Source organism: Schistocerca piceifrons, chromosome 10, assembly GCF_021461385.2.
Source record: "Schistocerca piceifrons isolate TAMUIC-IGC-003096 chromosome 10, iqSchPice1.1, whole genome shotgun sequence".
Classification (NCBI taxonomy): domain Eukaryota; kingdom Metazoa; phylum Arthropoda; class Insecta; order Orthoptera; family Acrididae; genus Schistocerca; species Schistocerca piceifrons.
The window spans coordinates 100,562,876-100,589,885 of NC_060147.1; the positions used below are offsets into that span (position 1 = coordinate 100,562,876).

At 44.8% G+C, this 27,010-nt stretch overlaps 1 protein-coding gene across 2 annotated transcripts in view; it reads right to left on the reverse strand.

Moving 5' to 3' along the window:
* LOC124718836 (all trans-polyprenyl-diphosphate synthase PDSS1) overlaps window positions 1-27,010 on the reverse strand; it is a 738,036-nt gene that overhangs the window by 148,295 nt on the left and 562,731 nt on the right. For both annotated transcript variants that reach the window (XM_047244458.1, XM_047244459.1), the window contains one exon: window positions 3,126-3,264. In XM_047244458.1, the coding sequence (XP_047100414.1) occupies window positions 3,126-3,264 (139 nt within the window). The remainder of the gene's footprint in view (window positions 1-3,125; window positions 3,265-27,010) is intronic.

Below are 27,010 nucleotides of genomic sequence, written 5' to 3' on the forward strand. Positions count from 1 at the left end.
TTCTTTAGCCCTTATACAAGTCCACAACGTCCCTATCCGCTTAAGGACACAGTGCACTCCTTAGCAAATGGGTAATAATAATGTCTTAAATCAATAATAATTTCTATTTTCGATAGCATGTAATGAAAATACACGCATATCTCGATATTGCTATTATTCTTTAATTTTAACTACAGTGTAATTATATTGCAAATATACCCGAGAATATTGGCATAGGCCCAGCCTTTCATCCGCTAAGCAATTCTTATGGCTTTCGTGATGTCTGCTACGTACCGATTGTCCATAGCACTTTCAGCTGTTATATTTTTATCCGACAGCCAATTTCCTTGAAGCTGGAACACTTATTTTATTTTTACTGCTAACTGATATATGTACAATCAATTTGAAGGCAATACTGCCTGTTACGCTTGTTTCATGAATCGCACGCTGTAAGTACTTTAACTGCCGTTCCATCATGGGACGTCCCCATAATGTTTCTGCGACACATTTCGATAGGTCGTGTAAAACACCGTCCACTACCTGCGTTTCTTCTTTTTTTTTTAAGACGCACAGAGGGGAGGGCGTTGGGCATGAACTATCAGACTGCGTAGCGGACGCATTGTGAGCGCCTTTCTTGATGGAACGACAGTTGAAGTATTTGCAGCTCTCTATTCACGAAGCATACCTAAGAAGATGAGACATTATTGTCTTCAAATCGAGTGTGCACAGAAAAGATGAACTTTAAAACAAAAATAAAAGGTAAAGCTTTGAGGAAATTGACTTTCATTGGAGTAAAAATACTATTACTGCGAATAATTGCGAATATCTGCATCTGCTGAAACCTCTGCTCTTGTTGACGCACATTACCGCAATCACCGGATGACCAAAAAGAGTGTTCATGCAAGGTGAACCGTGCACCATCTCAAAAGTAGGAGAAAGTGACGGAGGAAGATTAAGAGTTTTACATCCCATCGGCGACGAGGTATTCCGAGTCAGAGCACAATCTCGAATTGGTCCACTTCCACAGCTGAATGGTCAGCGTGTCTGACGGCTATTCGAAGGACCGGTGTCCGATTTGGGTACTGCCACGGATATATCCTTGACGGGAGGACTGGAACGTGGTGCTCTCGGCCTCGTGAAGCCAACTCAGAAGCTACTTGGGTGAGAAGTAGTGGCTCTGATGTCTATAATGCCGGCAACCGCACGAATAACGGTGTGTTGACCCCACGCCACCCCATACCGCATCCTATGACGCCACTGCAAGAGGATGGCATGGCGGTCGGTCGGATCTGATTTTGCCCAACTGGGCCAGAACGGCTGAGCTATATTAATTCCTTTTTTTGTACGACTTGGAACTGGACTAGAAAATCGGCAACGTTCGGGAGCACTCTTGGCATTCGCCTTGCGCCGTTTAAGGAAACCACTGGAACAGTTACATCTGAATCGGCGTGCTCCCGAAATCGAGAGCAGAACATTAGCACTGCGGCAGTGCTGCGGCATTTACCGCAGGCTGGCGGCTAGAACACATATGCTTTGAGTTAAGCACTTCCAACGCACTGGGAACCAGTATAAGAGAAACCTGTTGGATTCTTCGTGACATTTACTCGGAGTTGTAGAGAAAAAGCAAGATGTTAGCAGAGAGACAGACGGTATTTATAAAAGAATCCGGGGACCAGTGACAGTCATAAATTTTTGCGATCGAAAGCTGCCTCCGTGAGACCGCTGAACTTTCTACTTCCTCCTGTCTCCTTCCCTCTTTTCCTCTCAGTCTCGGACGTCGGACTGACACACACACACACACACACACACACACACACACACACACACACACACCACCGTGCACACCAAGAGCTATTTTCCAAATGTTTTTCAAGATCAGTTTTCTGTCTTATTTTATTTAATACTGGACATCACTTATCTCTTCCTATTTACTATTGTGCTGTGTTTGAAGCTCTCCATGCGTTCAACAATAGTACCGTTTCGTTCACATCACTGATGTATTTTATTAAATCATCTTATGCACGTACTTAGCTTCTGTTAATTTTCAACTGACGTATAAAGACTATTACTTTCAAGATTTTTCCAGGTGAATAAGATGCCGGTTTTGTGTATCCGCTGGAAATTGCTACTTCTCTCAAATCTGAGGAAGTTAGAGCATTATGGGCAGGGCCCTCCGACTAGATAGTGTTTTTGATGATCTAACGCGCCAATTAGATAGGATTTTGCACGACACCCCTCAGGAGAATATCCAACAACTGTATCAGTCAATGTCAAGCCGAATAACTGCTTCAATAAGGGCCAGAAGCGAACCAACGCTTTATTGACTTGCTCCATTTTGTTTGTTTGCACATGTAGACCAAATCTACCGATTTCCGTCCTATTCGGATAATTTCTTCGTCGTGCCTCTCTCTCTCTCTGTCTCTCTCTCTCATCTTAGAGTGCACTTTAGATTCTTGAAGACTTACCGCACTGGTAAAACAAGTCGAGTGATGAATGAAGATCATCATCTGCTGCCATACGAAACATACTTTAGAACACTACCTCTGCCCCGGAGGGCACACGACGCCACCTGTTCCTGTGAGGACTGTCAGCAGACTCCACGATTATGTGAGCTCCTTGAACGCTTACGAAATTATTTACGATTTAGCTACAGAATCTAATCAGAATCACGAACAGGATGTAGGCACTTTCACTTTCACTGGCTACTCCCCGCTCGCATCGGTCAACCCGTTGCAAAATACTGGGAGAATCACTCAACACCGAGCCAGCCTCACAGGCCCCTCCACAGCCCATTCACGAGGATTAGGGAAAGACCAGCACATCGCCGCCAGGCTGGAGGAACTTCCTTCCCGCGGTTACCGACTGGCGTAGGCGATAGCCACATGAAGACCAAAGGCGCGGTCAGGAAATGATATGTTACAAGTTTTCCCAAAAATCGAAGTGAGACACGCAGCTGGAGTGGAAAATCTCAAACTCCTCTATAAAACTTGTTTAGATCGCATCGCTACAATTCCTTTACACATGCCTTCCGATCTCAATATTATAATTTTTTTTATATATTAATGAGACCGCATGGTCCACACACAAGTGAACCATGTTGAGTCGTCCGCCTGTGAGGTGGCGCGGCGGCTACGGCTGCGGCCTACCTTCTTGTGGTTCCACAGCACGTTGACGCTCGGCTTCCCTCTCCGGAAGTCTGACTGGTCGATGACGTCATCGTGGATGAGCGACGCCGAGTGGATCATCTCGCAGATCATAGCCACTTGCCGCTGCGACGCAAGCAGGCTGCGAACACCAACACTCGTTGTTAGACAAGAAAGTAAAAGCAAAGGAACACAACGTAGCCACTTACTTAACTTTAGTTACTTTACTACAACGCGTTTCCTGGGCTGTGCTCCACGTAAGAGTTGACAGTTGTGGGTTCAGCCCAGCGCCGTTGTCGACGGAAAATTAGCGATGTCGAAATTTAAAATGTTTTAATTTAATGACTATTGGTCATAAATCACTGGAAACATTAACAAAGTGCTGAGGAGTAGCGAAGTAAACTGAAATGACCTCTCAGAATGAGTTACAGGAAAATAGGGTACCAACCTGAAACGTACTGGAGGAATCTTAAGAAAATGAAATTCATCCACGAAAGAAATGGCTTACAAAACAAATTATTGCTAAATATTTCTCGTCAACCTGGTACTCTTACCAGGAGCCAAAGAAAAGCGGGCCGTTTTGTCACGGGATCGCTTAGCAAGTGTGTCTGTGTATTATGGAGATGCTCAACAAACTTCAGTGGCAGGCGCTGCAAGAGATGCGTCGGGCTACATGTGGGGGGGTTTACTGTTGGAGGTCGGAGAGTGTGCGTTTCTAGAAGGGTACGATAACCTTATACTTTGTCGCACACACATCTCGACAAATGACCACGACATGAAAATAAGATGGTCTAAGGCGCTGCAGTCATAGACTCTGCGGCTGGTCCCGGCCGAGGTTCGAGTCCTCCCTCGGGCATGGGTGAGTGTGTTTGTCCTTAGGATAATTTAGGTTAAGTAGTGTGTAAGCTTAGGGACTGATGACCTTAGCAGTTAAGTCCCATAAGATTTCACAACCATTTTTTGAAAATCAGAGGAACAGAGATTGAGCGACAATCATTCTTCCCACGCATCACCCGTGGATGGAGGAGGAGGAGAAGTTTAGTGTTTAACTGCCCGCCAAACAACGAGGTCATTAGAGACGGAGCACAAGCTCGGATTAGGGAAGGATGGGAGAGAAAATCTACCGCGCCTTTTCAAAGGAACCATCTCGGCATTCGCCTGAAGCGATTTACGGAAATCACAGAAAACATCAATGAGGAAGGCCGAACGCGGATTTGAACCGCCGTCCTCCCGAATGCGAGTCCAGTGTGCTAACCACTGCGTCACCTCACTCGGTAGGGACCAGCGATGGCGGAAAACGATGATGGTAACGAACGTTTCGCCACACGTTATAAGGTGGTTTGCCGAGTAGTGGTAGATGTAATTAACTGGCAAACTGGCAAGAGTCTTAATCTCAAAATCTGTGAAAAATGCCACGTTGCAGGATGGTCTGTAATAGGCATTAAATTGAATGTTTCCCTATAACTGATTGGGTAAGGCAGTTCAAAGGTTGGAGGGAGGTAAGAACGTACCACATCAATGTCCAGTAAAACACAGTGGTGTTCCAATCTACTATGCCATTTAGAGAAGCCTGCCCGCATCTCGTGGTCGTGCGGTAGCGTTCTCGCTTCCCACGCCCGGGTTCCCGGGTTCGATTCCCGGCGGGGTCAGGGATTTTCTCTGCCTCATGATGGCTGGGTGTTGTGTGATGTCCTTAGGTTAGTTAGGTTTAAGTAGTTCTAAGTTCTAGGGGACTGATGACCTAAGATGTTAAGTCCCATAGTGCTCAGAGCCATTTTTTTAGAGAAGCCTTATCTTTATACACTCTCTAATCAAATGTATCCGGACACACTTATGTAAGAAGAAATTGATCACTATTAGTCACGAAAGGCAGACCCGCCATAATAAAAGGAGGCGGGGAGTATTTTGTTTAGGGAAGCACTGGCAGCATAAAGAATCGGACAGTAGAGCTCAGTGACTTCTAATGTGGACTAGCCACTGGATTTCGCGGGAGTAACTAATCCATCAAGGATATTTGAACCCTTCATAACACGTCCAAGTGACTGTTAGTGACGTGATTGTGAAACGGACAGGTGAAGGATGAATCACAGGTAAAACAAGATCAAGATGACCACATGCACCGAAGCACTGGGACCGTCGAAAAAAAATGGTTCAAATGGCTCTGAGCACTATGGGACTTAACTTCTGAGGTCATCAGTCCCCTAGAACTTAGAACTACTTAAACCTAACTAACCTAAGGACATCACACACATCCATGCCCGAGGCAGGATTCGAACCTGCGACCGTACGGGTGCGCGGTTCCAGACTGTAGTGCCTAGAACCGCTCGGCCACTCCGGCCGGCGGGACTGTCGAGTATTGCGAAGTGTGGTTGTTTAGAAATCGCATGAAATCAGCCGTAGGAATCATTCTTGAGTTCCGAAGTGCTACCACGTCAAGCTAGTTCAAAGACTAAGCGTAGGCATTTATAAAGAATGGGGTACAATGCTCCTCGTAAGCCACAGATTTCTATAGTCGTTGTTAAGTGACGGTTGAAGTGGTGTAAAAGAGTGACGACAAGGGACAATATACGACTGGAAGCGAGTGATTGGGAGTGATAAACCGCGGTTTGCCCCGTAGCAATCCGATGGACAGGTTTGGCTTTGGCGAATGCTTTGAGAACGTTACCTGGCATCATATGTAATGCCAGTATTGAAGTACGAAGGGGTAGTGCTATGGTATATGTGTGTTTTTTGTGGTCAGAGTATGAGCCCATTACGGCGCTTAAGAAAATGCTAAATGCCGAAGGTCATGAACACATTTTACAATATTGCGTACTGTACTGTAGAGGAACAGTTCGGAGACCAAGACTGTTTGCACCAGCAGCCCGCATCTCGTGGTCGTGCGGTAGCGTTCTCGCTTCCCACGCCCGGGTTCCCGGGTTCGATTCCCGGCGGGGTCAGGGATTTTCTCTGCCTCGTGATGGCTGGGTGTTGTGTGATGTCCTTAGGTTAGTTAGGTTTAAGTAGTTCTAAGTTCTAGGGGACTGATGACCATAGATGTTAAGTCCCATAGTGCTCAGCGCCATGTGTGTTTGCACCAGCATATCAATGAACCCCGTCATAAGCGAGCATGTATGAGGCAACGGTCTGTGAACAATGACATTGCTGAAAGGAATTGGTCTACCCAGAGGCCCGACCTGAACCAATGGACGATCTTTGGGATGTGTCAGAACGTCGACTTCTCTCCAGGCGGCAGTGTCTCTGGTTTGGGCTCTTGAGGAAGCATGAGCTGCTATTCCACACACCTTCAGACACCTCATTTAAAGAGTACCCAACAAAGTCGCCATAAGGGCGAAGGGTGGACCATCCCCAAATTGATGTCCACTAGTCACTGTCCTGATACTTTTGATTAAGTATTGTATACAAAGTGAGCAAAATCGCAGTGCGTAACATGAATGGCGGAATTATTCCACACTCGGACAAAGAATAGGATAATGAATAAGGTCTCTGTTGCGCGAATCTCAGCCACTAGACAGTTACAAAAGTGGAAACCTGAAAACGTATGCCGATATGCCTTGCCAACTTCAAAAACCGTAATATGGGAGCTGGGTGTTTAAAGAGAAAAATAAATCGTTCAGAAGCGCAGGTGGCTGGGGGCTCCTGGCAAGCAGCATTCCGTTTACATAAGTGAACTTGATAGTCCGGCAGTGAACTAGCGACCTTGCCGGTTTGTCTAGGCGCCGGGCAGCTGGTTGCAGGAAACAGGTTAATGCCGGTCAGCTATCTCTGCTCCGAGGTAGGTAACCGCCAGAGGCGTTATGCCGTGCGCTAGTGACGCACTGGTGCCTCTAGGCAGGTCCAGCCAAGTGGAACTGCCCGCTCAAGTTATGCAACAGGCTTCTACTACTGCTAGGCACACTCATACAAACAGCAACCTAACACGATACAGTGCTCATATACCAGCTCCTGGCTATGATGTTGACATAAAATTCAGTGCCGATCAGCCGCTGCATCATCATAATTTTTGTGCTGTGTAGAGTGGCATGGGGATATAACACCACATCGCTCTCCCGGCTGTTGTCGGCTTTTCAGAACTCGGAGCTGCTACTTCTCATACAAGTGCACGATCCAATTACATTAATGTGACCATCACCTGTGTTCGACGTCAACAATGGCAGAAGGCAGAAGCAGTACTAGCAGTGCAGAGTATATAAAGCGTGTCGCGGGGACGCGAAAAACAGTGTAGTCATTGAAAGAGCAAGCGGAGCGATTTATGTGACATCCAAAAGAGCATGACCATTGGATTTCGGGCCAAGGATGGAAGTATTTCCCAACCGGCCAAATTTCCATACTGTTCGCGTGCCGCTGTGGTGAAAGTATGCAATGCATGGCAAAATGGCGCTGTCCAAAAGCGGCACCGATGCAACTGTAGTGCATCAAGCGCCGTGGATGACAGGGGTGAATGACGGATGACGGTTGCGGATATGTGTACGGGCGAACAGACGTGCAACTGTTGAGCAACCTACCTCCCAAATGAACCAATGGGGCTACCAACAGTGTGTCGTCAATGACTGTTCAATGGACAGGTAGCCTTCTCAGATGAATCACATTTTACGCTCCATCGGACAGAAGGCCGCTGTCGTGTTCGCCGTGAACCGTCTAAATCACTCGCCCCATAAGCAGTAGGAAGCGGGTTATGGTGTTATGAATGTTTTCCTGGCATTCTCTGAGTGATCTCGTCATTTTGGAAGGCACACTGGATCAAAACAAGTATGCAACTATCCTTGGAGACCAAGTACTCCCGCACACACAGTTGGTTTTTCCTCGGCACGAGGGCATCTACCAGCACGAAAGTGCAACGTGTCACCAAGTTCACAGTGTACATGTGTGGTTCGAAGATTAACAGGACGAGTTACCCGTTCTCCGATGGTCACCAAAATGCCAAAATTTAAACACAGTCTATGGGACCACTTCGATCAGACCATTCGCGCTATGGATCTTCCACCGAGAAACGTAGCTCAGATGCCACAGTACTGGAGTCGGCATGGCTCCAATCCCCGTTGGTATCTCCCAGAACTGTCAATCTCCCTGCGCGTCTCGCAGCGGTCCGCGCTGAAAAAGGTGGTTATTCAGGCCTTTGGCAAGTGGTCACATTAATGTGATCGTGAGTAAAGGAGAAATCCCTGGGAGTAGAACGGGAACCGAGCCCGGGTTACACTCATGGTAGTCAGACGCGCTTATCACTCAGCTACGCAGGCGGAGACTAAGGCCAAGATGGACGTCCGAAATACCTTGAATCCTGAAAGTTACTGGAAAGTTAGGATATGAGGTACTGACGGAAGTACAGCTTCAACGTGGGTCGCATTTTTTTTTTTTTATTTTTTTTATTTTTTTTTTTTTTTTTTTGTACAGGGCGGGCTATTCTAGTGCTTGCACAGCACCTTTTAGCCGTAGCAGGTTTTACAATTTAATTTTTTTCTTTTATTACAATTCTAAGTGCTTGCTGGAAAGGTGCTATTTACATTTTTTGCACTTTTAAGATGATCATTTACAATAGACATTTGCTATTACAATACATAATTTGCATGAGATATATCTTATTTTAACAATGTATACAATAATAGAACAAAGGAGAAGAGTGGAGATGAGGAGAATGTTTTCGAAGTGAGAGTGAAGGACATAAACATTAACATATGATAATGTCTAATTATTCACATTGGTGTTTGTAGTGTTACTGTACATAATTTGCACGAAATATATCTTATTTTAACAATGTATACAATAGTAGAACAGAGGAGAGGAGAAGAGCATATTCCGCGAAACGCAAAGGTTCCTGGTTCGATTCCCAGTCCGGCAAACAGTTTTAATCAGCCAGGAAGTTTCAAACTATCGCACGTTCCGTTCCAGAGTGAAAATTCATTCTGGAAATCTTGAATCCTAGTCGTTATTGACGTGTACATCACAACACGGTTTAAATCACACAAGGTGTGTTCAAAAATTAAGGGAATTTCCTAGTTTTACGCGTAGTATTAGTGTTATTCGCTTGATTTTCGAGTTACTGGTTAATACGTCCGAAAGTGTCTGTACCATCTTACCCACATATGGTATTTTATGTCAATCTGTATTAAAATTCGCTACAAGAGCGTATATAGTGTAACAAACCATTAGAAATGTTAAATATCGGCTTTGATGAGTATATTATGAGTGAAAAAAGGCTTTATGAATGGTACATCTTTACAATCTGGCAAGTAAGAGCGTGGTCTGCGTTACACACATCTTGTAAGAGATTTCCCCTTATTTCTTCCACATCCCAACAGAAAGAACCTTTTTCCTTCACGCAATATCCATAAGGCATTAGTTTACTTTAAACTTTTGACTGAAATACACAGGAAGAGACACGAGTGTAGCTTACGCTTTGTGTTTATCAAAGATATTTGAATTCGACTGCCTAACGTTGGTATATCGACAAAAATGAAGTATTGATACTGCAGGAGGACACTGATCCGAAGCACCGCAGCAGCCTTGGCAGCGACTGAAAAAGAAGCAAGGTGTGCAGGTACTGGAATGGCCCTCACAGTCTCCTGGTGCAAATCCCACTGAAAATGTATGGTCTTACATCAAAAAGAAGTTGCAAGGAGAAAGTACCGTAACTTTGAAAGAGCTGTAAACGCAAATTCGACGCTTTTTGAGGTCTCTTCCACGTGGTTACTTGGAAAACTTTATTTCAAGCATGCTTCGGAGATGCCAAGCAATTATGGAGACTGCGGGTGACTGAACTTATTGTTAATTCTAACTGCTTTTTCCTTTCGTCCATATATGATGTATGTATATGTTTTAGTTTATTGTCAAATACATTTTTCTACGTATTAACCGGACCACCATCTTATTTAATAGACTGTATATACGTTTCGAGGAAGGACGCGTAAGATTTAGAAGGTGACGAACACCCTGGACGCCCTAGCACAGAATTAACAGATGAAATCGTGGAAACACTGAAAGAAGTGACTATCAGCAATTATTAGGGAAGTCGCTGATGATGCTGGCATACCAACTGGCTCATACCATGACATTTTTTCGGATGTTTAGGGCACGAATCGCGTGACAGAATAATTTGTTCAAAAACTGCTGAATTTCCAACACAAGCAGCGGCGAATTCCAGTTACTGATAGGTGTCGTAACAGGTGATGAAATACAGGTTTACGGCTGTGACGTCGAAACTAAGGCTCCACTGTCTCAGCAGTCTTGATCGCAGTGATCGCAAACATTTTTAAAACCCTGGTCAAATGTGAAGGTTTTGCGATTATAACGACATAGTGCAGCATAAGTTCTGGCCACAAGGTCGATCGATCAATATGGTCTACAAAGAACCAATTCAAAGCCGGTCAACAGAAGAATTTACGAAAAAAAAAGCTCCCGGATTTGTGAGGAAACACTTCATGACTTTTTGGGCCATGCTAATACACCTGCTTAGACTTCATTTCTTGTTCTTCAGTTTTTGGCCAAAACCAACAGTGTAACGATGCCGAATCTTCAACATTCGCCAGACATGGTCCGTATGACCTTTTTCTGTTCGCTAAAATGTAGGAAACTATAAATGGCTGCCATTTCGCAAGCACAGATAAGACTGATGAGAGAGCTAAAAGTTTTATTTGGATTTGAGAAAACGCTGTCACATGTGTACGATATAAGGGTCATTAATTTTGACGGGAATAAAAATGACGTAGACCAAAAAATAAAATTCTTTAAAGATTGTTTTTAATACACATCATATACACTCTCTGATCAATAATATCTGGACACCTGTTAGTGGACATTAGTATAGGGTGTATCAACCTTCGCCGGTAGGAGTGGCCGGGCGGTTCTAGGCGCTAAAGTGTGGAACCGCGCGACCGCTACGGTCGCAGATTCGAATCCTGCCTCGGGCATGGATGTGTGTGATGTCCTTAGGTGAGTTAGGTTTAAGTAGTTCTAAGTTATAGGGGACTGATGACCTCAGAAGTTAAGTCCCATAGTGCTCAGAGCCATTCGAACCATTTTTGTATCAACCTTCGCCTATACGAATGCTTGGACTTTCATTTTCAATGAAGTGTCCGGGTCTGTGGAGGAGTAACAGCCCATTCTTCTTCAACAGCCGAAATCAGAGAGGGTAGTGATGTTGGACATCGAGAAGAAGACAATTCATCTCGAAAATGTTCCGTGCGTCGGGGCTCTGGATAGGCCAATCCATTTTATGAATGTTGTTGTCCGCAAACTATTGCCTCGCACATGCTGCTTTACGACACGGTGCATTTTCATACTGGTACAATCATTATCTCCGAACTGACCCTCTACTGTATGCAGTAGGCAATGCTGTAAAATGCATTCATATCACTTCACATTTAGCGTTTTCATAAGAGCAGTAAGGGGACCAGACCCCAATCACAAAAACCCATATCATAGCAGCATCACCTCCACTATACTTCGTCAACAGCCTTGCCGCAGTGGTAACACCGGTTCCCAGCACATCACCGAAGTTAAGCGCTTTCGGGCTGGGCTAGCACTTGGAAGGGTGACAAACCGGTCTGCTGAGCGCTGTCGCCAAGCGGGGTGCACTCAGCCCTTGTGAGGCAAACTGAGGCGCTGATTGAGAAGTAGCGGCTCCCTCGGAAACTGAACGGCCGGGAGAGCGGTGTGCTGACCACATGCCCCTCCTTATTCGCTGAGGGTGACACGGCGGCCGGTCGATACCGTTGGGCCTTGATGGCCTGTTTCGGGCGGAGTTCAGATCCACTATACTTTACTGTTGGTACCACACATGATGGCGGGTAACGTTCTCCGGGCATTCGCCTAACCCAAACTCTCCAACCAATTTGCAACTGGGTGTAGCGTGATTCATGACTGTACAGTGGCGTCACTCTTTACACCACCTCAAGCGTCGCTTTGCATTCACCGGAGAGGAGCTGCTTGAAAACTGTACTCCATTCTTTCTGGAATCGTACGCACAGTCCAGCTAGACTGCCGGTAGCACTTAAGAACTCAATAACAATTCCTTCCGCTGATTTCCTGCGATTTTTCACTACTACTTTTCGCAATGCTCGGCGATCCCTGTCCGTTGGTGTATGAGGTCTGCCTGCTCTTGGTTTAGATGCGGTTCATCCTTCAGAATCACATCGGCAACAGTCGGCTAGGGCAGATTAAGAAACGCTGAAATGCCTCGATGGAGATGCTACTCAGGTGACATCCAATCACTGGTCCATGTTCAAAGTCATTGAATTCTCCTGAGCGATCCATTCTGCTGTTACTGCTTCTGCACTGACACCAGAACACTCCAGCCTCCTTTTTTATGTACAGCCCCACCTCTCCCGAGATCTAGCGGACACTTCCTCATTACATAAGGGTGTTTGATTACTTTTGATCAGATGGTGTATATTACTATACGGCGAAAACAGCGCACAATGGAAGTTTCCAGTTGCAGGCTGCCTATTTAATGACTACCAGCAGCAAGAAGAATTTGATTTTTCCGTACTTCATATAATTACCTCTTAAATTTAGAATTTAAAAGGCTGTTCAAAATGGTTAAAATGGCTCTGAGCACTATAGGACTTGACTTCTGTGGTCATCAGTCCCCTAGAACGTAGAACTACTTAAACCTAACTAACCTAAGGGCATCACACACATCCATGCCCGAGGCAGGATTCGAACCTGCGACCGTAGCGGTCGCGCGGTTCCAGACTGTAGCGCCTAGAACCGCTCGTCCACTTCGGCCGGCGTAAAAGGCTGTCATAATTTATCAATTAAGAGCTACGATTGTATGTTAAAGGTTTAATACAAGTACTGTTAGAAACTATGTACAAAGGGCGTTTAAAAAGTTTTGTACAGTCGTCTATAATTTTTTATCTTTTGCAGGTGGAGAATGAAATCTTTTGTGAACATACTTAGAAGATTTAGCTGTTAAGTTGGTATATAAAACTATTTTCTTTTATTTACAGGTGAGCCATAATGGACCGTGAAGTAGATGTCAGGTCGCGACAACGGGCGGTGACGGAATTCCTTCTCTCTACTGGACAATCCACCATGCGGTAGACCATCGACCGCAGTGAGTGATGTGAATAAGGAGACCATTGATGAAATCATCCAAAAAGACAGATGTGTAACGACACGACAACTTGCTGAAATGACTGTTTTCCCATTGGGTAGTGTGGTATCACTGGTTCAGGGTCAACTCATCAGAGTACACCATGACAATGCCAAACACCATGTAGCCCTTATGGCGCAGGAGAAAATCAGGAAAATGGGTTGGAAAATTGTTCCTCATCCTCCTTACAGTCAGGACTTGGCTGCGACGGATTTTTACCTCTTTTGTCGTCTGAAGGCCCACCTGCGCGGTAAAACATTTGATAATGAGAAAGACCTTATTGTGTCAAGCGATGGTGTAAAAGTCAATCCCCAAAATTTTACAATAGTGCATTTACATCATGGAAAGAACGTTGGGCCAGATGCATCACAGCTGATGGAGGCTACTTTGAGTAGGCTCAATGTATAGCTAAATGTTCCATGTATGTTCACAAAAAATTTCATTATCCTCCTGCAAAAAATTATAAAAATAGAGACGACTGTGCAAAACTTTTTGAACGCCCTTTATGTGTGCCTGGAGGCAGCGTAACTCACAGCGTGCACACTGCTCAGACTTTAAGCGTCAGTCAATGTAGGCAATCACGCATTCCCGGCCAGTTCGTGTCAGTGAACTGCACGACATATTTACATTTGGGCGCCACAGTCGGTCTCATATTGTGCACTTGTAAACTGACTCAAATTTGGAGAGACGCTCTATCCACGTATGTGTCTGTTTTCTGTATGCGTTGCAGTTTTTGCATGTACGAGGTGCATTCAAGTTCTAAAGCCTCCGATTTTTTTTTCTAATTAACTACTCACTCGAAATCGATGAAACTGGCGTTACTTCTCGACGTAATCGCCCCGCAGACGTACACATTTTTCACAACGCTGACGCCATGATTCCATGGCAGCGGCGAGGGCTTCTTTAGGAGTCTGTTTAGACCACTGGAAAGTCGCTGAGGCAATAGCAGCACGGCTGGTGAATGTGCGGCCACGGAGAGTGTCTTTCATTGTTGGAAAAAGCCAAAAGTCACTAGGAACCAGGTCAGGTGAGTAGGGAGCATGAGGAATCACTTCAAAGTTGTTATCACGAAGAAACTGTTGCGTAACGTTAGCGCGATGTGCGGGTGCGTTGTCTTGGTGAAACAGCACACGCGCAGCCCTTCCTGGACGTTTTTGTTGCAGTGCAGGAAGGAATTAGTTCTTCAAAACATTTTCGTAGGATGCACCTGTTACCGTGGTGCCCTTTGGAACGCAATGGGTAAGGATTACGCCCTCGCTGTCCCAGAACATGGACACCATCACTTTTTCAGCACTGGCGGTTACCCGAAATTTTTTGGTGGCGCTGAATCTGTGTGCTTCCATTGAGCTACCTGGCGCTTTGTTTCTGGATTGAAAAATGGCATTCACGTCTCATCCATTGTCACAACCAACGAAAAGAAAGTCCCATTCATGCTGTGGTTGCACGTCAACATTGCTCGGCAACATGCCACACGGGCAGCCGTATGGTCGTCCGTCAGCATTCGTGGGACCCACCTGGATGACACTTTTCGCATTTTCAGGTCGTCATGCAGGATTTTGTGCACAGAACCCACAGAAATGTCAACTCTGGAGGCGATCTGTTCAACAGTCATTCGGCGATCCCTGAAAACAATTCTCTCCACTTTCTCGATCATGTCATCAGACCGGCTTGTGCGAGCCTGAGGTTGTTTCGGTTTGTTGTCACATGATGTTCTGCCTTCATTAAACTGTCGCACCCACGAACGCACTTTCGACACATCCATAACTCCATCACCACATGTCTCCTTCAACTGTCGATGAATTTCAATTGGTTTCACACCACGCAAATTCAGAAAACGAATGATTGCACGCTGTTCAAGTAAGGAAAACGTCGCCATTTTAAGTATTTAAAACAGTTCTCATTCTCGCCGCTGGCGGTAAAATTCCATCTGCCATACGGTGCTGCCATCTCTGGGACGTATTGACAATGAACGTGGCCTCATTTTAAAACAATGCGCGTGTTTCTATCTCTTTCCAGTCCGGAGAAAAAAAATCGGAGGCCTTAGAACTTGAATGCACTTCGTACATCTTGGACGTACCCCCTCCCTGTGTTGGAAAACGACACGGCGGTAAATATTTTTTTCCTACAATTACTTCTCACTACACATTAATTTCAGTAACCAAATGGCTCTGAGCACTATGCGACTTAATTTCTAAGGTCATCAGTCGCTTAGAACTTAGAACTAATTAAACCTAACTAACCTAAGGACAGCACATACATCCATGCCCAAGGCAGGATTCGAACCTGCGACCGTAGCGGTTGCTCGGTTCCAGACTGTAGCGCCTAGAACCGCACGGCCACTCCGGCCGGCTTCAGTAACCATACATTAATGTTTTTAACTCGGAAAAATATTGGTAGTGAAAGAGTAAAGTAGAGTTGCATGAGTAAAACTGTAAAATAAGACGTTCATTAACGTTACATTTAGGCCGGAGTGTTATTTACGAACTTGTAAACGGTGTGCATATAGACATCCATTGAAACTAATTAAGTATACATTTGCTATTAATTCACTCGCCCCACATCATATTGATAAAAAAAATAGTTCAAATCATCTATGGAACATGTAACTTATTAACTAACTGGTTAATTAATTAACGGAGTCATTGCAGGACCCTGATACACCCTGATACAAGTGCTGCAAAGACTTGAATTAAATGCATTGAAATAAAGTGGATGGATCTATTAGGATCAAATTAATGGAGATAAAATATGCAGTGAGACCTGTAAAACAAACCTGCATTGTGAAAGGTAAATCCGCTCCCGCCGTGGTACTATTCCGTCCCCACAATAACAGGGGAGAGCCTGCGGTAGAAGTGTTCAAATGGTTCACATGGCTCTGAGCACTATGGGACTTAACTTCTGAGGTCATCAGTCCCCTAGAACTTAGAACTAATTAAACCTAACTAACCTAAGGACACTACACACATCCATGCCCGAGGCAGGATTCGAACCTGCGAACGTAGCGGACGCGCGGTTCCAGACTGAAGCGCCTAGAACCGCTCGGCCACACCGGCCGGCTAGAAGTGTTCCTAAGCCACAGGGGGAAACATCAGCTATTTCAAAAATACTCATCAGGACTGGAGGGGTGGGCAGATGTGTAACAGTTAAAACGTCAGCTCACTGAAACCAGGGAATTCGGGTCCCTGTTCCGATCTGACATTAATTTTCTAGTATTACGTTCATATTCCTTAAAACCCAAAATCAGCATACCTGGTACCTCTCCGCCACCGCGGCCGGCAGAGGCGTTCTGCATCACTGAGAGGTCTGCTATTGAAATTTAGAGAGAGTACTTTCCGGGAAGGGGTGGACAACATGTTACTTCCGTCCACATACATACGAAATGACGACGGCGAAATAAAATCGAGAATTAGAGCTAATACAGAGGGTCAACGACAGTCTTTCTTCCCACCCGCCATTGGCGTGTGGAACACACCCTCTGCCAAATGTTGTTAGGTGGCTTGCGGAATATTGATGTAGATGTATATGTAGTTTCTGATATACGTGAAGTTACTTACATTTTAATTCTTCTCGCGTATTCAGTCGAATGGCATCGTGCACATGGTGCCAGACAATCCAGGAAAATCTAAAGCGGCACAAGAAATTCCTTAGTTTGTTCTCGTAATGGTATCCGAAGCATTCTCACTGATCGTCGGTTTCAGTTGTATTTTCTGTAGTTTATGTTGGAGGGACGGAATCCATGCGTACTCGACGGGAAAATAAGCCGCTGTGTGTTTCGCTTTCCTTCGTAATTGCGCTCCAGCGTTGCTACAGTTAGAGGGCTTCTTATGGCCGCTCTCTCGCGGTGTCCCAATTGCCTACCCACTCGCGAGTCATTCTCTTGTACGTTTGCTGCGAAATTACTGTACTGCGCAACGGTTCTCTGCAATTGATCGGCTTGAGCGGTCAGCAAAGTCAGCTTCTAGCGATCCAGAGTCTATTACGTTCAGTCTTGGTTTAAGTACGAGAGCTTTGGTTTTTCTAATTTCAATGTGCCGTCGTCCGCGCGGTAGTTAGAGACGGAGGATAAGCTCAGATTACGAAAGAACAGGGAAGAAAATCGTCCGTATCCTCTTCAAAAGAACCGTCTGCCTTTTGCCTAGAGCGACTTAGGGAAATGACAGACAAACTAAGTCTGGACGGCCGCACGCGAATGTGAACCATCGTCCTCCCGAATGGGAGTGCAGTGGGCTAACTACTGCGCCACCTCACTGAGGTTCTACCTTCTTAAAAACAAATTAGGCATATGGTATAAGTCAGGACTTTAATAAAAAGCCGGCCGGTGAGCCCAGCGGTTCTACGCGCTTCAGTCTGGAACCGCGCGACCGCTACGTTCGCAGGTTCGAATCCTGCCTCGGGCATGGATGTGTGTGATGTCCTTAGGTTAGTTAGGTTTAAGTAGTTCTAAGTTCTAGGGGACTGATGACCTCAGAGGTTAAGTCCCATAGTGCTCAGAGCCATTTGAACCATTTGAACACTTCTACCGCAGGCTCTCCCCTGTAATTGTGGGGACAGAATAGCACCACGGCGGGAGCGCATTTACCTTTTACAATGCAAGCACACACGAGAAACCATCAAACCCACAGCACTACACAGTTTCCAACACAGAAAAAATATTCAAACTGCAAAAAACGTACAAACTGACATGGAAGCACTACGAGAGAAGAGCAATATCTCGTGACGCGAAATTATGAAAATTCTTAGAAAAATCTACGGCGCTGTTCTCAGAGGCGGAACTTGGATGACACGACCTACACAGGAACTGTACCAAAACACAGACACCATCACACATAAAGCTAAGAGAAGACGCCTACGTTCTACGCACACCTATGTAGCATGGATGACAGCGGAATCACCACGAAAATTTTTAACATCGTAGATGCAAAGAAATGAAAGACCAGCTGTATGAAAGTAACACAAGTAGACCTGAAACAACTGAAAATTTCAAAAGAACAAATTTAGGGCGACAAACAGTTGATAAGTAAAACACAGAACAAGAAACGCGAACAAGTATCAACGAGAGAAAAACAGCGGAAAAATGGACAGACGAAAGGAACAAAAAACACAGTGAATTAATGAACAGATTTTGTGAAGAAAAGAACAAAAGGAAATGAAGTTTTGATTGGTTCAAATTTAGACGCTCTCCTAAAGGGGAATGACTGACAATAACAATAATAATGATAATAGTAATGTTACTTATCATCTCGGAAACAAAGTTCTTGCACGTTCAAATCTGATCGAGACACACACGACACTTTAAATATGGATGGGAGATGAACCTCTTGAATGAACGAAACTTTTAGGCATGGTCCATCTCGTCAAATACTGGGCGACAGTGAAACGAATAACAAGGAGACCACACGGCATTCTGATTTATATATATATTTTTTTAATATTTATCGTACGTGACGTTGAGAACTCAAATGTCAATCTCGAATGCAGTTGAATAGAACTCTAAAAAATCTTCGATAAAATCGACTTGGAAGTTTTCAAGTAAGGTCGACTTTTCGATGGGCAGCGTGGTTCTGTGGTAGAATGTTCGTCTTAGATGTGGATGGCTTGGGTTCGATTCGTGGCTGATGCAAATTTTTAAACAAAAGAGCATGTTCTATGAGTATTTCTGTGAAGATGGAAAAAATTATCAGAAAAGGTTATCTTCAGTTAATCTTTTATAAAACATTGGTAAATAATAATATATTTGCAATGAAAACTTAATTTTTCTGTGTGATCTGTAATTATACAAGAAATAAAAATGACAGTTAGATCTGTTTTAATTAGCGTATATTTGTTGAGCTTTATATTTAAATAATGTACGTGTTCGAACTGAATGGGGCAAAACGAAAAAAATAACGATTGAAACAAGACTCGAACCAGCCATCCAGCGATTGCCAGTCTCGGGCTCAACCTATTTTTCTTCCATCTTTATGTATCTTACACGTCACGGAAATACTCGTAGAAGATGTATCTCTGTTTAAAAACTTGCATCAACCTGGAATCGAACTCAGGCCGCCCACAAATCAGGCAAACATTCTACGAGATGGACACACTGCCAGTCGAAAAACTGATCTAAAAACTGATCTTAGTTGGTAGGGCACCGGTTGTCAAACTTTTTCCCTCAAGAGCCAATACTGACATAGTGCGGAGGCACCTCGTGCCCCATATTTCCCGACCTACTATTTATATACCAAAGAATAAACACCAGTCAGACGTAAATTTTCATAAGTTATTTTAATAGACAACCAGTTTCGACATCTCATAAATCCATCTTCAGGCCCTTGTGCACTCAGTGCATAGACAGTCACATATAACGGGACATGCATAACTGGAGCCACCATACCTGGATTCTGTGAATTCGTTTGTGGGGTGATTACTTCGAAGACTCGACAGCAACACACAGCTTGTTGTCTGGACTTTCAGGTAAACACTCCATAAACGAATTCACAGAATGCAGATATGACGGCTCCAGTTATGCGGGTATCGGTATATGTGGCTGTCTATACATTGACGGCACAGGGGCCTGAGGATGGAATTAATGAGATGCCGAAACTGGCCGTCTAAATAAAATAACTTCAGAAAACATACAACTGATTGGTGTTTTTTGTCTGTAAATATTTGACCATGCAATGTCCCGAATCTCACAAAGCAGCAAGAGAGATATTTATTAATCGGTAACTTACATAAACTAGTATGTTATGAGACCCCAATAGACTAGCCATAACAAGTGCGTAGCAACAAGAACCCCATCAGCTGTGAGTACTAGTTTCATTTAATTTCAGTCGGATTTGATGACATAATGGGCCATCCTCAGGCCACTCAGAAACATAGGGTGACGATGCTTTCAGCGGGCATAATCACCGTATTTCGAATAAAAGGAGCAGAAACCATCAGTGTCAACGGAACTTTTCGTTTACGGTGCGTCTTGTTGCCGCATAAACGAAAATTCCGCGGACGGTGATGGCTTCTGCTCCTTTATCTCCCTATGTTGTAGAGGGGCCTGAAGATAGTGGATTGTATCCCCGAAACCGGCTGCAACATAAAACCAACACACACAGCTGATAGTAATGTTTCTGCTGCATATATATAAAACAACTGCTGTCCCACTATCCTTTAGAAAATGGATGTACGGAAATTACCTATGGTAAGGGCGGCCTGTAACTACCGATCGTTAAAGGTTGGCACTATTCGAAACACACCGTGTCGACTGAGATCTATTTCACATTGCTGCCGAACTCAGCGATCCAACAGTTGTGACACGATAATTACGTGTTGATGTGTCTTCGGTCTCACGGCGTGTGATTCTGATTTATAAAAGTGTGTGTACTTATATTTAAATGCGCTACTGAATACGAGACACCATCACAAAAATGTCATAAATATTTTAAACGCCACTTGTCTTCAGCTCACTGCACTGCTTTACAATAGCCTTAATTAATTCAGTGCTCCTTGTCACAAATAAGTACCGCACTTGAAGATGACCGTCTCTGCAATGGGCATTCACGAATCCATGTTACGTATGTGTCAAAATTTATACCATAGCAGACAACCTCGTAGATAAGGTAATCGCAGCTATGAACAGTCATTTTGGTTATTAATAACCGCTTCAGCTGTATTTAGTATTTACTAGTAGATTACTACCAGTTTCATTAAAAGCCACATCCTCAGGTGAACATACGACTAAAACATTAGAGCGGAAAAGGTCGGAAACTTTTTACCAACATTCGTAGTGTGTCAGAACAAAACACCGCTAAGCCAGCAGCTGGCCGGTCGTAGTCGTGCATGTCCACCACTGTCAATACTGGGACATAAACAAGAAAACATTCGCCCTGTTACACCCTCTAACCCTGCAGAGGTCGCGCTATTTATCCCCCTGTCCCTGAGGTAAGCTGCCAACTATATTTAGCTCACGACCGAATTCATCAACGTCAGCTGAAATTAAACTTATTTTAAAGTATTATTGTCTCCGTAAGAATTCGGCCAGCGGGCCGCAGTTTGACGATCACTGCTTTATGGGACAAAGGCTCTTGGAAGACTACAAAGTCGATTTTCTTGAGAACTTTTGAGTGTTGTGTCGAACGGCTTTGGCTGACTGGTGTTTGGTTCCTGCTCTTCACGCACTATAAATATACAAAAATACACATATCCGATTGTTGTCTGTCCTCCTTGTAAGACACAGGATTCACAGAGTAAAGGTGCTAACCGACCGGCTCTCTAATTTCCCTAAATTGAAATTCGTTTGAAAATCCAGTATCGTCTCCCTTCTTCGGATCTGAATTGAGCTAATAGTCTCGCTAATGATTAATGATGTAATTCCGGGTATGTGACTCCGTCTCTCGTAAGGCAGGCTTTTATGTGTTACACTATACGAATAGGTAAAAGGTAACTCTCCTGGCCCTAAACGGAAATTATTTACCCCGGCGGTGTACAAAGCTCTGTGCGTATTTCTTCATGGCAAGGGCACTGTGTTAAGAAGTACGCATAGAATCTGCCGAGGCCCTTTTCGTCTCTCCGAAGCTGCGCAGTGTCACTTCAGTGCACTCACATACGAGTGTATCGCAGTTCAAATTCCCGCCCGGCCGTAGAGATTAAGATTTTCTGTGGTCTCCTTTGAAGAGTACAAAGTCGGTTTCTTTGTCCTGCCCGAGATTGTGCCACATCTCTAACGACTCCATCGTCTCAGCAAGTTAATATCTGTTCTAATATACTTCTACTCAGCATTTTTTACGAATTTTTTTTGAATCTTGAGGACATAAAGGTATTATGAGGCGAATTTTTTTTTTTTTTTACAAGTCACTGCCACTTTACAGTAAACAAAGAAGTGCATTTTGAAAAATTTTTGTTAATATATAAAAGCTACATAATTTTCCACATAATTTCCACCAGTATAAAGGCATTTATCATAACGACCAACGACCACCTGAATTTCAAATATTTTTCAAAATGCAGCAGCAGTTGGTTATCCTGGGCGTCAGGTAAGAGCTATATAAAGGGTTACCACATCGTTTCCACCAAAGTATGCGATGATATGTATGTTGAGCCATAGACGGACGAACATTGCCATGAAGGGGGAAAAACCATCTCAAAACCAGATCTATTAGACAAGGAAATAATCATGCGGCGTCTATTTTCTTGAACTTTTGTATTACCTTGGTGCATCAAGTTTTCCGTAATAGGGGATGTTGCACTTTTCGTTCTTTACCATCTACATTAGTCCGCAATTAGAAACTTTACGCAGATTATTTTTACCATTCTGTCGTTCATAATGTTTTCTTCATAAACTTCACCAATCTAATAATGAACTTCGACGGTTTTCAAGCCCTTTGTACACACAGAACTAATCTCTGCGTGTATTTCATAGTCGGCAGGATTTTCAGTTAACTGAGGTATATTAAGTAAAGGCAAACAAGAGCGGACGAATGCTTTCGTTATGGCACCTGTGGGTAGCTAATGCACGCAGTTAACAGCGCGCATATGTGAGTCACCAACGGCATCGCCGCTGCGCTATACTTAAAAAAAAACAGTATTTTCTTTAAAAAAACTAAGCGTCACAAAACTCAAATAACTGAGAAAAACGGCAGACCGAAGTGCCAACACCTAAATACGAGTACCGCAACCTTCCAATCTCTGACCTCTCGATGTTGTTGTGGCATGCAGCCACAGAATCACCGGCCCACAGGGCGGACACCATCGTTGTCCAGCACGTCACGTAACCTTGGCTTCGTGCAGAATACATTAAGTGTCGCCTTGCCTCCGAGGCAGTCCTCAGATGACAATGGAGTACACAGCCCGGTACATCCCCGGATCCTTAGAAGGGCAGACGCCTGGAAGCTTGCCCAATGAACGCCTCACGGTACTTGCGTACATTATGCAACCAGAAACTGTGGCGGTTCAGTATCTCATCAGCTGTCAAATGATGATGGCGTAAGAAGTTCGTAAGCTACCACGGACCAAATAAACTGTCGCAAAAAGTTAACAATGATGGCCCGGATCACAATCAACGTGGACAAAAGTGAAGAAAAGTCCAGGCGAATGGACAAAAAGATAATTTGAGAAACAAAAAAGATAGAAAAATAACTTTAAATAATGGTGTCAGACAAAGTATCTCGAATTTTTAACATTTACGTGTCATCGAAGAATACCTTCCATGGCACTTGAGGGACCTGTAGAGGATAAAAACTGAATGGGAAGGCCAGGATTGGAATAAACCAAACCAACAAATAACTGAGGACGTAGTTTGCAAGCGCTACTCTGAGATGAAGAGGTTGGCACAGGAGGTTAGGTACTGATGACCTCAGCAGTTTGGTCCCTTAGGAATACACACACACACACACACACACACACACACACACACACACACACACACAGAGAGAGAGAGAGAGAGAGAGAGAGAGAGAGAGAGAGAGAGAGAGAGAAGAGGAATTCATGGCAGGCAGCATCAAACGAGTTAGGAAAAAAAAAATGGCTTTGAGCACTATGGCACTTCTGAAGTCATCAGTACCCTAGAACTTCGAACTACTTAAACCGAACTAACCTAAGGACATCACACACATCCATGCCCGATGCAGGATTCGAACCTGCGACCGCAGCGGTCGCGCGGTTGCAGACTGTAGCGCCTAGAACCGCTCGGCCGCTCCGGCCGGCAATTGGGTTAGAAGACTAATAAAAAACAAGTGTCGCCATCCGCAGAAAGTGGAAACGAAGAACTATTTGTCTAAAACTAACCAAATATAAGACTTTTTTTTACATTTTTCCATACTCAGATGAAATTATAGTAATCGAAGAAACATCACACCATGTGAAACACCTATGCACGAAAAGATACAATGGGAAAAAGAAGGAGAAGGGACCGATAAAAACTAAAAGAACCATTGACAGTGCAAATTTCCAACCGGAATTATTTAAAGTGTGAAATTAGTGAAGATATAAACAAACTGAGAAAAATGTTACCTTATCGCACCTCCAGGTCTGACTCAAAACGCAAGAAGTAACCATAAACCGATGTTGCCACTTAGGATTTCCGAATACTACTAGCACAGGTGGTGCCAAGGAGAGACTAATGGAGCAACGGAGTCTGTAAAGGACCGTGCCTTACCCTACGTGAAGGGATATACTCGTATATCAACTGAATTAATTTCACTGAAATTAAGTGAAATTAACAAAAAAATATTAAGAAATGATATCAGAAACAAGCGTCACAGTGTTGATTGTTACTGCAGATGTACCATAGACAGAAGGGCCTATAGGTAAGTGATGCTTCGCCATTACTTTACAAACGTTATCATAAAATGTAATTGGACAGTTGTGTCAGTTACTAGTTTACTACCGAAAAAACGTTCGGAAATGGCAAGGATAAAACTTGCTTCGAAGCCACACAATGTGTGTGTCGATTCAAGTCTTTAACAGGAAAGTTTCAGAGAGAAAGCAGCACCGCACAGATGCGTCCAAATGCCGTACTACACTCCTGGAAATTGAAATAAGAACACCGTGAATTCATTGTCCCAGGAAGGGGAAACTTTATTGACACATTCCTGGGGTCAGATACATCACATGATCACACTGACAGAACCACAGGCACATAGACACAGGCAACAGAGCATGCACAATGTCGGCACTAGTACAGTGTATATCCACCTTTCGCAGCAATGCAGGCTGCTATTCTCCCATGGAGACGATCGTAGAGATGCTGGATGTAGTCCTGTGGAACGGCTTGCCATGCCATTTCCACATGGCGCCTCAGTTGGACCAGCGTTCGTGCTGGACGTGCAGACCGCGTGAGACGACGCTTCATCCAGTCCCAAACATGCTCAATGGGGGACAGATCCGGAGATCTTGCCGGCCAGGGTAGTTGACTTACACCTTCTAGAGCACGTTGGGTGGCACGGGATACATGCGGACGTGCATTGTCCTGTTGGAACAGCAAGTTCCCTTGCCGGTCTAGGAATGGTAGAACGATGGGTTCGATGACGGTTTGGATGTACCGTGCACTATTCAGTGTCCCCTCGACGATCACCAGTGGTGTACGGCCAGTGTAGGAGATCGCTCCCCACACCATGATGCCGGGTGTTGGCCCTGTGTGCCTCGGTCGTATGCAGTCCTGATTGTGGCGCTCACCTGCACGGCGCCAAACACGCATACGATCATCATTGGCACCAAGGCAGAAGCGACTCTCATCGCTGAAGACGACACGTCTCCATTCGTCCCTCCATTCACGCCTGTCGCGACACCACTGGAGGCGGGTTGCACGATGTTGGGGCGTGAGCGGAAGACGGCCTAACGGTGTGCGGGACCGTAGCCCAGCTTCATGGAGACGGTTGCGAATGGTCCTCGCCGATACCCCAGGAGCAACAGTGTCCCTAATTTGCTGGGAAGTGGCGGTGCGGTCCCCTACGGCACTGCGTAGGATCCTACGGTCTTGGCGTGCATCCGTGCATCGCTGCGGTCCGGTCCCAGGTCGACGGGCACGTGCACCTTCCGCCGACCACTGGCGACAACATCGATGTACTGTGGAGACCTCACGCCCCACGTGTTGAGCAATTCGGCGGTACGTCCACCCGGCCTCCCGCATGCCCACTATACGCCCTCGCTCAAAGTCCGTCAACTGCACATACGGTTCACGTCCACGCTGTTGCGGCATGCTACCAGTGTTAAAGACTGCGATGGAGCTCCGTATGCCACGGCAAACTGGCTGACACTGACGGCGGCGGTGCACAAATGCTGCGCAGCTAGTGCCATTCGACGGCCAACACCGCGGTTCCTGGTGTGTCCGCTGTGCCGTGCGTGTGATCATTGCTTGTACAGCCCTCTCACAGTGTCCGGAGCAAGTATGGTGGGTCTGACACACCGGTGTCAATGTGTTCTTTTTTCCATTTCCAGGAGTGTATACTAAAAGGGGAACGACTAACTATTTACTCAAGTAATATAAAAAAGAAATGAAATGAAATGAATACCACTCCACTGAAAACAGCTACTGCCAAAGAAATCTGACTACGAAATTAAGGCGTATGTTTCCGTTTACATTGTGGTAATTCCGAAGCGTAATAGCTCTCCAGCATCATAGATAAAATACGAGTATAGATATTCCGTTACTGACACCGACCGACAAACCGCTTGTAAGAGGGAAGTGCAAGGAAACGGTGATATGTGACATGTCCTTCCAGTGACAACGAATTTTCTGATTAATACCAAGTGACGTATGTATTGTTAATAACATATAATGGTTCAAATGGCTGTGAGCAGTATGGGACTTAACAAAAAAAATGGCTCTGAGCACTATGGGACTCAACTGCTGAGGTCATTAGTCCCCTAGAACTTAGAACTAGTTAAACCTAACTAACCTAAGGACATCACACACATCCATGCCCGAGGCAGGATTTTCGAACCTGCGACCGTAGCGGTCGCGCGGTTCCAGACTGTAGCGCCTAGAACCACTCGGCCACACCGGCCGGCGTTAATAATATATAATACAGAGAGTTCTAAAGTCTACATCTCCAGCACATTAATGTAATGTCTGTTAGTCTTCTGGAGTGTTTTTGGCAACGAGAGGCTACAACGCCCTAGAATTATGTTACAGATTTTAGGATGTATCTACTAAGGCTAAGAATTACCCGTGGTCTAGTGGTAGCGTCTTTGATTCATAATCAAAACGTCTTCGGTCCCGGGCTCGATCCCCGCCACTGCCTAAATTTTGATAAATAATCAGCTTTGGCGGCCGAAGACTTCCGGCATAAGAAGCCAGCCTCATTCTGCCAACGGCCTTGTCAAA